The following is a 13,336-nucleotide window of genomic DNA, read 5'->3' on the forward strand; positions in this document are numbered from 1 at the left end:
ACAGAGCACCCAGTATGGTGCTACTTTACAGAGATATCATGTGAAGTCATACAAAGGTCTACTGACACCCCACAGACATCTATGGGTACCATATTACAGCTCCATCCAGCTTATAACTTCTAAGGAGCCATAATACAGCTATGCACATGGTCCCTACTTTTGAGAGAAATGCATGTGCCACATTTATTTGCTCATCTTATTGTATGTATTTATAGACTAAAAAAGTAATTGAATCCCTTATACATTATCAGCCCACGTTGCATGTAAGCCATTGCAAGTATAAAGAAAAAAGTTTGATAACATGTCAGCCACTAGAAAAACATATTATTGTTCTCAGTAATAGAAACAAAATAACCTTGTAGATATGCTACCTTTTAATGGTTTACAAAAAGAAATTATGTTACAGCAAGCTTTAGAGACTACTTTGTCTTAAACTATCTGAAGAAACACGTGTTTCTTCGGTTATTTTGTTAAATCATGAATGATGAAGAGACCAAGTAGTCTCAAAAGCTTGCTGTAATATCATTTCTTTCTGTAAGTCATTAAAATGTAGCCTATCTACAAAATTATTTGCTTTTGCTTTCCATTGCCAGTATAGTCACAGTTCTACTTTAATTTAACTTTTAAAACTCTTTCCAAGTAAATTCTGCATATAAAGTGCTATGTTCTATTGGACTGCATGTGCATTTGCATTTAAATGGAATTAAGTATCCTAATGCATAACTGAATTTCTATGAAGCATGTTGCAATCACACAGTTATTACCATGACAAATGCCATTGAATGTTGTTTACCGAATTAATTGCAAGCATCATACATCTTAAATCCCTTTATAAAACCCACTGCTTGTGTTTCTGATCTTTCTAACTGGTATGCTTGATAGAGAGCCAGGCATCTGAGGCATTAAAAATGTCATTTTGTTTTGAGTTTTTATGTAGCGTATAAATAAAAATATGTGGTACCATATAAATTAAAAAATGGCAAAAAGATTCAAATGTAAAAAAGAAATTGAAATCTACATTTGTACTTCAGTAATTATACTTCAGTATGAGGATATATGGGTCATAGTAAAAAATGTACATGTTGTATAGCAACATTTCTGTATAAAGCTCTTTTTAGGGCTCACTCAGACAAGTAAATTCTTCATGCATATTTAGGCGCAGGAAAAAAGAAAAAAAAAATCGCATAACGCATGTAGAAAAAAATCACGTGACCGGGTGCATTTGCACTCACATGTCCTATCTATTGCAGGTGCGAATTTTAAGTGCTTCTAAAAAATGGACATGTGACCGCTTTCATTGGAAAGCATTGGTTCTAATAGAGCCATTGCTACTGTTGTATCTTGATGCCACTGGAAATAGGAGTGTGTATTCACTTAGTGACAGGGAAGATACAGGTGACGCCCCCAGGAGGTGATTGGATAATGGATGCTAGTCCATGAGTGAGTTGGATTTTATACCCGCAGCCACAGTGCTATCTACCATGCACATCTGCAACCCCACTTCGATGGCGTCAACATAGAACACTACCCTCCGGTGGTGTCAGTGTTGGCGGGGCTGTGCTCCATCCCTCCTGGGGCCCATATCAGCATCGCTAGATGCCTACTGTGACTCACCCCGCATGACAGTCCGTTAGCTTAGCGGGGATATCAGCTCCCATCCGATGGGCTGAGTGTCAGCTTGAGTGTTGGCGGCACAAGGGCTACGGCGCTGTCACTGTGGGCGGCAGTGGGCTGCATTCCTCCTGGGGCCACTGTCACCTATACAGCATCTTAAGCTTAGCAAGGATGTCAGCTCCCATCCGATGGGGTGAGTGGCGGCTTCAACAGCTTACAGCCAGGCAATCAGAAGTTTGGGGGTGTCGCTGCGCTCTGCTCCCCGCCAGTTCCCTCACAGCTGCTGTCCCTTCATGCATGCACCTGCCAGCACTAGTGGCACTGCTGTTGCTGTGCTTCCCAAAGGACTTCCATCTCTGGACCTACCAGTGCCGCTTTGCTCCCTGGCAGAGTAGCGTGTGTTGTTGCATCTCACTGCTGGACGGCACTTCAGAGATGCGACAGTCGCATAGCACGGCAGCGCCCCCAGCCAATCAGAAGCTGGGGGTGTCTACAAATGTCAAGACTGCTGTATTATGTCACCACCCTTAACCTCTGGTGGCGACATAATACAACAGTCCCAGAGCTGTTTGTTTCCCACACCTATACATGTGTGAAAATTTGTTCGTCTGACTGAGCCCTTACATGGGACAACTGTCATATGCTGAAGCACCATCCTAGTGATTATTACTGCGCTTTTAAAAGGGAGTTATCATCACTCAGGGAATGTAGTTGGAGCAGGCCGGGGATTGTTGCAGCCCACCCATCTCTATTCACAGTAAACAGGCAGATGTTCATAGATGCCTGTTTAGGGTGGATTCACATGGCAATGAATGATGGCGATTTCTTCTCCCTCATGGGCTATTCAAACTCCGTGCCAGAGCGCAGGAGTTTGAAAAAAGAGGTGGGAAGATAGGAACTGCCCGATCTTCCCTACACGTGGTTTAACTACGTGCGGGAAAGATAAGGTAGGTCCTATATTTTCCCAGCCGTACAAATCATAGACGGGAAAAGAGGTGGTGAAAACTAAATCACTGACATCCGATAGATAAATACGACTGATTATCATGGCAGTATAAGGGGACAAAACCACGCTCATCTGAATCCAGCCTTAAACTGAGCGATTCAGTGGCAGACCGACAATGATTTTATGGTCTACATGAAAAACCTAATTCCTGATTTATTGCTGTTCGGTCTTTCACTGCATGCATTTGTACGATAATCGTCCCGCGCAAAAGGGGCTTAAGGCTTACCTCACACATTTGGTCATTATTCTTGGCAGAAATGTCTTAAGAGTGCTTCCGAGCCAAAGCGTATATTTCTCTGACATACTCATGTAATATATATTTTGGTTTTGCCTACAGTTGTATTGAAAAGCATATTGTAGTTTTTCAGAGTTTTCACTGCAGTTATACTGGTATTACGATCTCAGCCAACGGTGACTGAGATGGGAAACTTGTCTATCAGGAACATTTACTATCGCTTTTACTCCAGAATACTGGCATAGAAAAGGCCCACTTCCACAAAAATTTAGAGAATTCTCTGCACTTTGCACTGGTCTCGCCACTTTTGTGAGAAGTCGGTGGAGCTTTTGGAATGGGGTGTGGTTTCCTCGAACCAACAGAATTATGTATGATTTACACCAAAAATGGCTTAAAATGATGCCTGAAATGAACACCAGGTCGGACCTGGCATACACTTCTATCTAGATGCACGGAGCTGCCAGGATGCACCTCGTGCGTGAAGAGGTGTGCCTCTTCATGTATTTAGTGCAGTGTATGCTGGGAAAAATTATGCCAAGACCAGTTTTTGAAACGCCAATCTTAGTAAGTTTCCCCTTATATGTCAACGCCACTGGGGCCAAGAGTGTGAAAACAGCCAAACTGCTGTTCTATCCTGTTTCTGTAACTCCCATAGAACTGAATAGGAGTTACAGAAACAATGTAGAACAGCCAGTTTGACTGCCTTCTTAGGCAAAAACACATGGGCATATCTGCAACTATGCTTGCCACTGCGTATTTGTGCTTGAACCATGGTTTTTCTTTGGGGGCCATTAAAACTTTTCACCATAGTGCTCAAGTTTGAAAAAAACAGCTGGAAGATAGATCCTGCCCTATCTTTCCCCCACATAGTATTAACTGTGCGGGAAAGATAGGGCAATCCCTATCTTTCCTTACCTGTATGATTAATGGGCAAGAATACCGCTAATGAAAATGAAACCATAGAAATCAATGGTTTAGTTTTGTCTCATTATGTGGTCATGATAATCACAGCTGCATAACGGGATTAAATCATGCCTATCTGAGGAAGCCCTTAATCCCAACCACTGGTAGGTGCAGCGAGCAGATGGATGTTCCTCTCTCAGCCATGATTGACTAAAATGAGAATACCCCTTTAAGGCATCAACATACCAACTATATATATAAACTAAAGGCACAAATGCCAAAAAGACTCTTTCTACATCTGGCCAATAGAAGTCTATGTGCTTGTTATTCTTAAATATTGCAAGAATGTTCCAGATCATTCAGCGTATACACCAAACTTACTTCCCAAACATGGTGTGAAAATTGCCTAACATGCTGATGCTTATGACAGCCTTTATTTTAATGCATTGCTCATGGACAGGCAACACATTAGCACATAATTTTGTCAGCAGCAAAATTGGCACAGTAGGATCTGCGATAAATGTGCTGTAGAGCAAAGGTGGAGAATTCAAAATACCGTGCAGCCACAGAGGGTTATTAGATCTCTGAGCTCTTCTGACAATATTAGGAAATTGATCATTATGAATATGTTGGCTCATACTGGGGCCTCACATTAAAGGCTATGCACAGCTATACAAGCATTTTTTTATTGCTGCAGTGCATCTAAAATTTAAAACTAACAAAAAAGACTTTGAAAGTCTTGATTAAGGCCACCTGCAGACGGCTGGGAGAATTCTCGCAGCGGGATCCAACCCATGCCCCTACAGTGAGCAGTGCGGCTCACCTTCTTGCGCGCCTTCTCCTCTATGTGATGTGCCGGCTGCCGTCCAGCCGGTGCATGTGCAGAGCAGAGCTGGCGCATCGGGAGGGACATTTCTGTGCGGGCCTCTGCGAGACTCGCACAGAAATGGGACATGCCGCGATTTGTTTTCCGTGTGTGTTTTCAACCGGACAAATCGCGGCCGTCTGAGTAGGATTGCGTTTTGCAATACAATCCTATGCAGGCGGGCAGGGGCGGAAATTCTGCGGGAAATCCCGCTGCAGAATTTCCGCCCGTGTGCAGCGGGCCTAACGCTGCAAGGATTATACATTTTTCAACTTTTACTTTCACTTTCTAGAGTGATCTCTGCCTTTTAAGAGCCATAGCTTTTTTTTCTGTTGACATAGGGCTTCTTTTTGGTGAGTTTAGTTATTCAGTGGTACTCTTTAAAGTGACCCTTCGATCCTGGACAAAGAAAGTCAAAGCAAAGCAGTGTGTAGTGTGTTAAACTAATGATGCATACTAATATACACTGCAGCCATCTTTATTTGTCCAGGACTGGAAGGTTGCTTTAATGTCTCATATAATGTATTGAAAAAGTCAGATGAAATGAGAAAAAAGTGCAATTGCACCATTGTTTTTAATTACTTTATTTTGTGGGTCACTATGAGTACGCCAAATTCACAAGTTTTTTTTATACTGTTTGATTTTTAAAACAAAAAAGTCACATTCTGCAACTTGCAATGTTTTTCTTTTTTTTTTTATAGAGCTGTGTCTTGGCTTGTTTTTACAGGGCAAGCTGTAGTTTTTCCAAGTACCATTTTGGAGTAAAGGACATACAAATTTTTAATTACATGTTATTGAATTTATTTGGCAGATAGGGTGACCAAAAAACTGCAATTATCACATTGTGTAATATTTTTTTACTGCATGTACCATGCAAGATAAATAATGGGATGTTTCAATACTCCAGACTTTGTGGATACAGTAATAATAATTCTGTTTACATTTAATATGGAAAAAGTGGATTTTTTAACTTTTAAAATATGTTTTTAAAATTGTATTTAACTAAAGGGGTGTAGCTAAAGGCTCATGGGTCCGGGTGCAGCAGTTTATCTTTGGGGCCCCCCAACTTCTCCTAATCCCCTAACGCAGAGGCGTAACTTGAAGCTCCTTGGCCCAATGCAAAACCTGTAACAGGGTCTCCAACTATAATGCTTTAGTCATAGTACTGAACTCCCTATATGGAGAAGAGAGGCCTTACAGGCCCTCTAAGAGTCCTGGGCCCGGGTGCAACTGCATCACCTGTAGTTACGCCAGTGTTTAACTCAATTTTCCATTTTTTTAGTTCCACTAGAGGACTTGAAAATGCCATTAGTTGATTACTCATATAATACACTGCAGTACTTCTGTATTGCAGTGCATTGCACTTTTCAATATCAACCTCTCATCGGGCAAAACAAAAAAAGAAATACATGTCGGAACTGGGAGCCTTCACTAGGCCCCAGCTGCCATGGTTACCTATTGGCAACATATAAGGGATGATGGGACAATAGATAGTCCCCTGGTTAGCAGCTTAGATGCATTGACTGCAGCATTTCAATGGCTGAGATCAGAGTTATCACCAATCAAATCTGTTATGAATGGGTGTCAGCTGTATAATCCAGCCGTCACCTGTTAAGTATAGAGTGGGTCTGTCTTCAGAGCCCACTCAATACCTCTTCCCCTCCTGCTAACAATGACAAACATGTATGTCACATGTAGCTCAGGGGTTGAAAAGGGTGTATAATCACAGGATTAGACTATGCAGGGTTTGTTTATAGTCTGTTACCATGAAAAAATATGTGACTTCATAGGAAGTATTAACACAAAAAAGGATCTTTTTTTAATGAAAACTGTTTACAAAGTTGCTTAATGTCTTATTTTAGATGCATTTCAGCAATGAAAATAGGTTGGGAAGGTGTACACAGCCTTAAGATCGTTCCAGGGGACTTTACTGCATAATACGTGATAGCCAACAATATGGTCTTACGTTAAACAATAGAGAATGCATTAACATTAATGGATTCGTACCTTTACCAAGTGTCTCTACTCAGTTTAACTAAAGAATAAATGTTATCTTAACATGTAGAATGCATGGTGATTCCTGAATGTTTCTTATAACATGTTATCCCATAAGACATGCTGGAGCGGTTTCATTGTCCATGCTACATTTCTGACAGTTGAGTAATGGATATGATATAACAAAATAATGTGCAAAGACTTTCATTTCCGTGGGGCAGTTCATCATTTCAAACTGCCTGGTCATTCATTCATTATATGGGAAACTGTGTGCAGCTTTCTACAGGGAAAGTCTGACATATACTACATTTCTACTGCATTATCTTATAAAGTGGTGTCTACTGCAGCAACTGGGCGAATTGAGACTACCATTTTTCATGGAGTACAGTCAGACCTGATAGATAGATAGATAGATAGATAGATAGATAGATAGATAGATAGATAGATAGATAGATAGATAGATAGATAGATAGATAGAGATAGATAGATAGATATGAGATAGATAGGAAAGTGTTACTTTCAGATAATCATTAGATCTCCTATTTCCTTCCAGACCATGCCTCTAACTGCTGCATTGCTAATTAAAGTGTGCTAGTAATAGTATATTCTCCTCATGCAGTAGTTGAGCATACCTCAGCACTTTATGCAATGTGATTAATTGACCATGATGTTCAAACTGTGCATTGGGAAGATGAGGATATGAAGGCAAAACAAAGTAATGTCAATACCGAACATTCTGTTGTAGGATCCCTTACCTTATCTGCCATAATCATTGAAGACCCACCATGTATACCAAGAATTGGGATAAAAGTCTGAGATGAAACAAAATCCAAAATCTGAGCTATGGCCTCTTGGTCAGTATCATCTCCAAACACTACACCATGGATCTTGGTGCCTGACATGAGATCACACACATGGGTGATAATACTCTTGGGGTCAGTCTGGTTTACTAGCAGGGTCACCACATTGACATCAAAGTTCAAGGACATATCCCTTGTCCAGAGTGACCGGACCTCTTTCTCTGTGATATAACGAGTTCTTCCCAAAATAACTGCAATATTCAGGACAGGAAAATTCTTTTCTGCTCCATAACTCAGATCCACCATATTTAGCAGAGCACTGAACAGTAACGCAGCACAGCCAAAAGTATCCATCTTCTCCAGCCTTACTCCCTGTAGAAATTGATCACAAAGTATCAGGTTAGTATCCCACAACAATCTTTCCCTGCTGATATTGATCAAGAATCTGAACACAGAGAGGAGCAGAACAGTAAATTTGGTGCAGTGAATACATGTAGCAGTACAATCAATTAGCTCATCAGCTCCTCTTTGTTTTAATATCAGAATATGTCATGTTTCCCCCACCATAGTTCCCCAGTGACTAACTTGTGAAGATACATTGGGTAGTTAGGATGAAAGACATTGCAAGCTGATACCACAATATAATTGCTCTCATTCCAGCTTTGCAATATTGTGAAAACACTTAAAGATGACATGCAGCGCCTCTCTGCATAATTGCTACACCCCTGCAGATGACAGAGAGGGTTTAACATCAGCAAATATTCCAACAGGGATGCTTTGCTCAATTGTTTCAGGAACAATACTTATAATAACAGGTTTTAAGTGTCTCTTTACTGCATAGACTTTCCTGTTATATGTGCATTGTGAACACAAGTAGTAGCTCTTACTGCAGACACACAATCACTATATAGCATACGCTGAGGTTGCCTATGACATTCCTTTACTCGGTGTATTGTAATTACTATCTTCATGTCTCCATGGCATCAGTTGATGTGTCTTAGACACTGCAGATTTCATCTACATGGGGATACCCCTGCAGTATCTCCTCTGTAATTCCATTCATTGCTAGGATACATTGCTAGTTGTAGCCTTTTTTTGCTACAGTCTAATCACTCTGGTATATCTGTCGTCTATCACTGCAGATAGCACTTAAGTTATCACCTCTCAATGAGCCTATGCACCCTCGTCTCTGGCAGAGAAGCTCCCTGCACAAGTACAGATTAAAGTAATGGGATTGTTTTGGCTTTTGTGGCTGCACTTTAATATATAGATGCATTTTGCTTTGGCTTAACTCTTAATGCGATGTGATATCACGCTGTGCTGTGCTACCAGAGAGGTTTATTTACACTTTGAATTGCTTTACAATGGCTTTTGTTGCCATAAGATAAGAGAATAATAAGGTTAATTAATGGGTTAAGATAAGATTACTTTCTGCACCATGCTATCATAGTCAAGCTACAATTTGCTACATCTGTAGCTGATTGTTCTGTCAGTGGGTATCATGGCAAAGGCTGCCCCACATATTCTAAGGCGCTTTACCCTAGACATGCTATACAAAGCCCATATAAAAATAGCCTTTTATGGAATGTATGTTAGGTCTGTGTTTGCTTGGGATTGCAGGGAAGCTCCTGTTATTACGTACATTATGCTTCTGTTAGGCTTAGCTCTCATTCATATTGGGATAGGAGAAGTACATGAGCGCCCCCTCCTGGCTATATGTATACTAGCGATTTACTATAAAAACAGCTAACATACCAGAGCCTTCAGAATATGTGGTTGCTATTTGGCATGCTGCAAAGTTTGGCATCGCGTAGCACTCAGCAGTGTTTGTTAGGATGCTCCTCCACTCTCTCCTCCAAGAACATTTTCCTTGCTGCAGTTAGATTTCCACAAAGCTGCCAATAATGCCAGCCACTCCAGTTGGTGTATATGCAATGACTGCCTATGGAAATGCCAACAACAGGATAAACATAAAGACATCAGACAGACTGGTACCTTAGACATATTCTCATTGCCTGAATCATGCTTATTATGATCAATAACATTGGTGCATTACATGCAATTTTAATTAGATACAGCAGATCCCAATATCCGATGATCATACGCCTTTATATTCTTTACACGATAACATGCATATGAATGTGTCCTAATAGCTTATGCTTTGCTAGAGAATAATTCCTATTTCTATATGTACTAAGGTTAACATTGGCTCAGCCACCTACATATTAGAATTCTATCAATGCTTCAATAGATTTATTTTAATTACCTGTCTAGAAATCCCACAGACACTTATTACATATAATTACTTTTAGCCAAGGATAGAACTTGACATAAAAGGTTTATACAAGTTGTAGATCTCAGAATATAGTGAGTATCCATGTCACATGATATTACAGTTCTTAACACACTCTGATACATAAAGTAGAAGACAATAGCACTGATATCAAACTGTTATCTTCCCTTCAAGTTTTCAGACTTTGGGGAGAAGCTGCCACACAGTTTACTGATTAATATTAATGTCAAGTGAAAAATACATGAAAAACATTGAAAGAAAAAAAAAATCCTCAGAAATCCATTTGCACAAAAAAGCTGACATTTGATCTGCTCCCTATCTCTTGTAAACATGGCACTTGAGTCAATTAATAAGTCATGAGCAAGCTACTGAAACACAATAGAACTAAAGAAGATACTCAATACTCACTGCATTCTTCCAAACACTGTAGCCTCAGGCTGAGAACCCACAAAGTCATTTCAATAAATTCCTTTGCAGAGCATTGCAGCAGTAGAAAACGTCTGTTTATAGGTCCAATTCACAAGCCTACTTGTTCACATCGCACAGAATGCTGCATCAATCAGCACTGCACAACCCCATGGTAAAGTTTAGAACAGGCTGGTCAACTGTAAATTCAGCATTCTCCATTGGAAACTGTCTCCAGCGTTTTCCTTCTTCTTTCTAGGGGGATTTCTATTTTTTTCTGCAGCAGAATTGTAGGACAGCATAGTCAGTCTCTGTATTCCTCATAGCTTTTGGGAAACTGAGGGTTGCATTCAGCTACACATCCTTAAGGTAAGAGAGAGAATTACAGCTCAACCCCACTGAGTGAGAGCATTGCAAAGAACACGGATATTGAATGCAAGGCAACCAGAGCTGCAGTCAAGTTCAGAGAAGCACAATACAGTCTGAGGATCCTTTCTGTATTCTGCAGAAGTTCTCCCAGGCTGCTATGCAAACTGAGACACAGCAGGTGTGTTTGGCAACAGAAACAAATTGGTGTTTTTGTATTGGATTTGTAGCTGACACCATAATATGTACATGATGTATCCTGCTGGGTTCACTAGGATTTTGCTATTACTTGCACTGTTTTTACAAAGAAATGATACTTTAACGTTTTAGCAGAAATATCATTAGCGTGTGAGATGGGGGAGAGTGTTTTCCTGAGCTGTGCACTGTGGACAGCAGCAGATATGCCATTATGCTTGCTGCTGCTGTCCATGGTGCTGAACACAACGCAGCTTATATGTATGCCACATTGACAGGCGAATGGGATACCTGGACAGCATTTGTCTGTGCATCCATATAATGGATCTCTACAGAGTGCAGACAAGATATGATGTTTCATGCAGACGCACACACTGACTGCATCAACACTCACTCATTCCTTTAACTCCCTGCTACAGAAATGCATCTTGAGATGGTGGAAAAAATTGTGTCTATATATGGAGATGATGGAGGAAAAAGAGCACATCCATTATATATATATATATATATATATATATATATAAACACACTATATATATATATATATATATATATATATACACACACACACACACTATATATATATGTATATATATATATATGTATCTATATATACAGACACACACACTATATATATATATACACATACACACACACTATATATATACATATACACACATGCACATGTATATATATACATATGCACACACTATATATATATATATATATATATGTATATATATATATATATATATATATATATATTTTCTCGGCACGTATACAAAATGCTGTGTATTAGGGATCCTTTTGCTTTCAAAATCGGAAGCATTAATAGTTTTTCTTTTTTGTCAATGAACAAAATGCAAAGTGAATGACCAAATGAGAAATCTAAATCAAATCAATATTTGTTGTGACCACTCTTTTCTTTCACAACAGCATCTGTTTTTTCAGGTACACTTGCACACAGTTTTTGAAGCACGATGTTTGAACTAACCACAGATGTTCTGTGGATGTCGGCTTGCTCAGATCCTTCTGTATCTTCATGTAATCCCAGACAGACTTGATGACGTTGAGATCAGGGGTCTGTGGGGACCATATCATCATCTTCTTTACCCTGAGGATAGATGTTAATTGCATTGGCTGTATGTTTGGGGATGTTGTAGCCAGTTTGGAAACAACTTCTATTTCGGAAAAGCAAATCTTACTTTGCAGCATTGTTTCCACACCTGCCTAAAACTTTTACTCAGTTTTGAATATCTCAAGATGGTGAGAAAAAAAAGTATATATTATATATACATGTGTTTGTGTGAGTGAGTGTGTCTGTGTTAAACTTAATATTGCAGCTGTTACTTTAATTCAAAAATTCCTAAGACTTGATCTGTGGGTAACAGCTAGTGTAGTCCTTAAAAGCAGTGTCCCATAGAAGCATCAGTTCCCCAATCAGCCATACAGAGTAGAGTGGACCATAAGAGACAAGGCTTTGGGATATTTCTACATGGGTTGGATAATATGTCGATTTTCTGCAATATGTTTGCGTACCAAAAATCTGCAGCATATTACAGTAGCAGCAGTGTGAGGGCGGTTTTACATCTGCACTCAGGGTTCCGCTTTCCTTCCCCATTTGTGATGTGGGACCACAAATGGGGAGGAACAGCTCCATCACTGGACAGAACTGAACAGCATTGGATGGACCACATTGACTATAATGTGGTCTGTGCACTTTCCACCCTTTTGGATGAAAGAAAAAGCACTGCATGCAGCACATTTTCTTCCGTACTTCCGTCTGGAGGTTCCGACACAATTGTGAAATCGGCCTGAATGAGATTTTAACAAACTTCATCCACACACATTGGAGAAAATATTCCACTTCTTCTGTTCATACCATTAGCATGCCTCCATGACAGACAGAATTCCATTATGCACCCCACTCTATTGGATACAGCACTCTTCCAATTCCTTTTAGCTTCAAAAGCCTCGTGTGTAAAAGCTGCAGTAAGAATATGCTCAGTAAATTTGTATACACCCACTATCCTTCACTGCTTATCAGGGCTGAATATATGTTCTTACATGTTATCTGCAGGTTTAGGAGATGCAGGCACCTGTATACTAAAGAGCATCATTAAAAACTGTAGGAAGATTTAATTTTTTCATTAAAAAACTGTATTTTCCTCCAGCAACACGTGCGATGCACCCCTTCCATGGTTTGAAAGGCTATTTAGCCCAATAAGGTCCCTCTTATATTCTTTTTCCTGTAGAATTGTGCAGTGTATTGCGTATTTGTGCACAACCCTTAGACATCTATGGGCCCTTGGTGCTTAAATATGCAAGAATATAGAGCAGGACCTATTTTTTTGCACGCACGCAAGCAAAACATGCTAATGAGAGCAAACTCTTTGACATCAATGGGTTCTATTCTCTTGCAATGTGTGCATATATTTTATAACTAAAAAACACATAGTTGTCTGAAGGAGCCCTTAGGCCTCATGTTCGTGAGGAGATCGTATTCTGCATGCGGGAGCCCACAGCAGAATCTGACCCTGCCCATGGCAGAGGTCACTGCAGGATTCTACTTACCCGTCCAGGTCTTCTGAGGGTCTTCTCTCTTTTTGATGTGTGCGAAAGCGCTGGCTGGCGTGCCGTCACGCATACACGGTGGAGT

At 40.1% G+C, this 13,336-nt stretch overlaps 1 protein-coding gene across 1 annotated transcript in view; it reads right to left on the bottom strand.

Annotated features, from left to right (window-relative positions):
* Nucleotides 1-7,724, bottom strand: part of GRIN2A (glutamate ionotropic receptor NMDA type subunit 2A) — a 518,561-nt gene extending 510,837 nt beyond the window's left edge. The window contains exon 1 of the mRNA XM_066577826.1: nucleotides 7,374-7,724. Coding sequence (XP_066433923.1) covers nucleotides 7,374-7,724 — 351 coding nt within the window. The remainder of the gene's footprint in view (nucleotides 1-7,373) is intronic.
* Nucleotides 7,725-13,336: the final 5,612 nt, after the last annotated feature.

This window comes from Eleutherodactylus coqui, chromosome 8 (assembly GCF_035609145.1).
Source record: "Eleutherodactylus coqui strain aEleCoq1 chromosome 8, aEleCoq1.hap1, whole genome shotgun sequence".
NCBI classification, from domain to species: domain Eukaryota; kingdom Metazoa; phylum Chordata; class Amphibia; order Anura; family Eleutherodactylidae; genus Eleutherodactylus; species Eleutherodactylus coqui.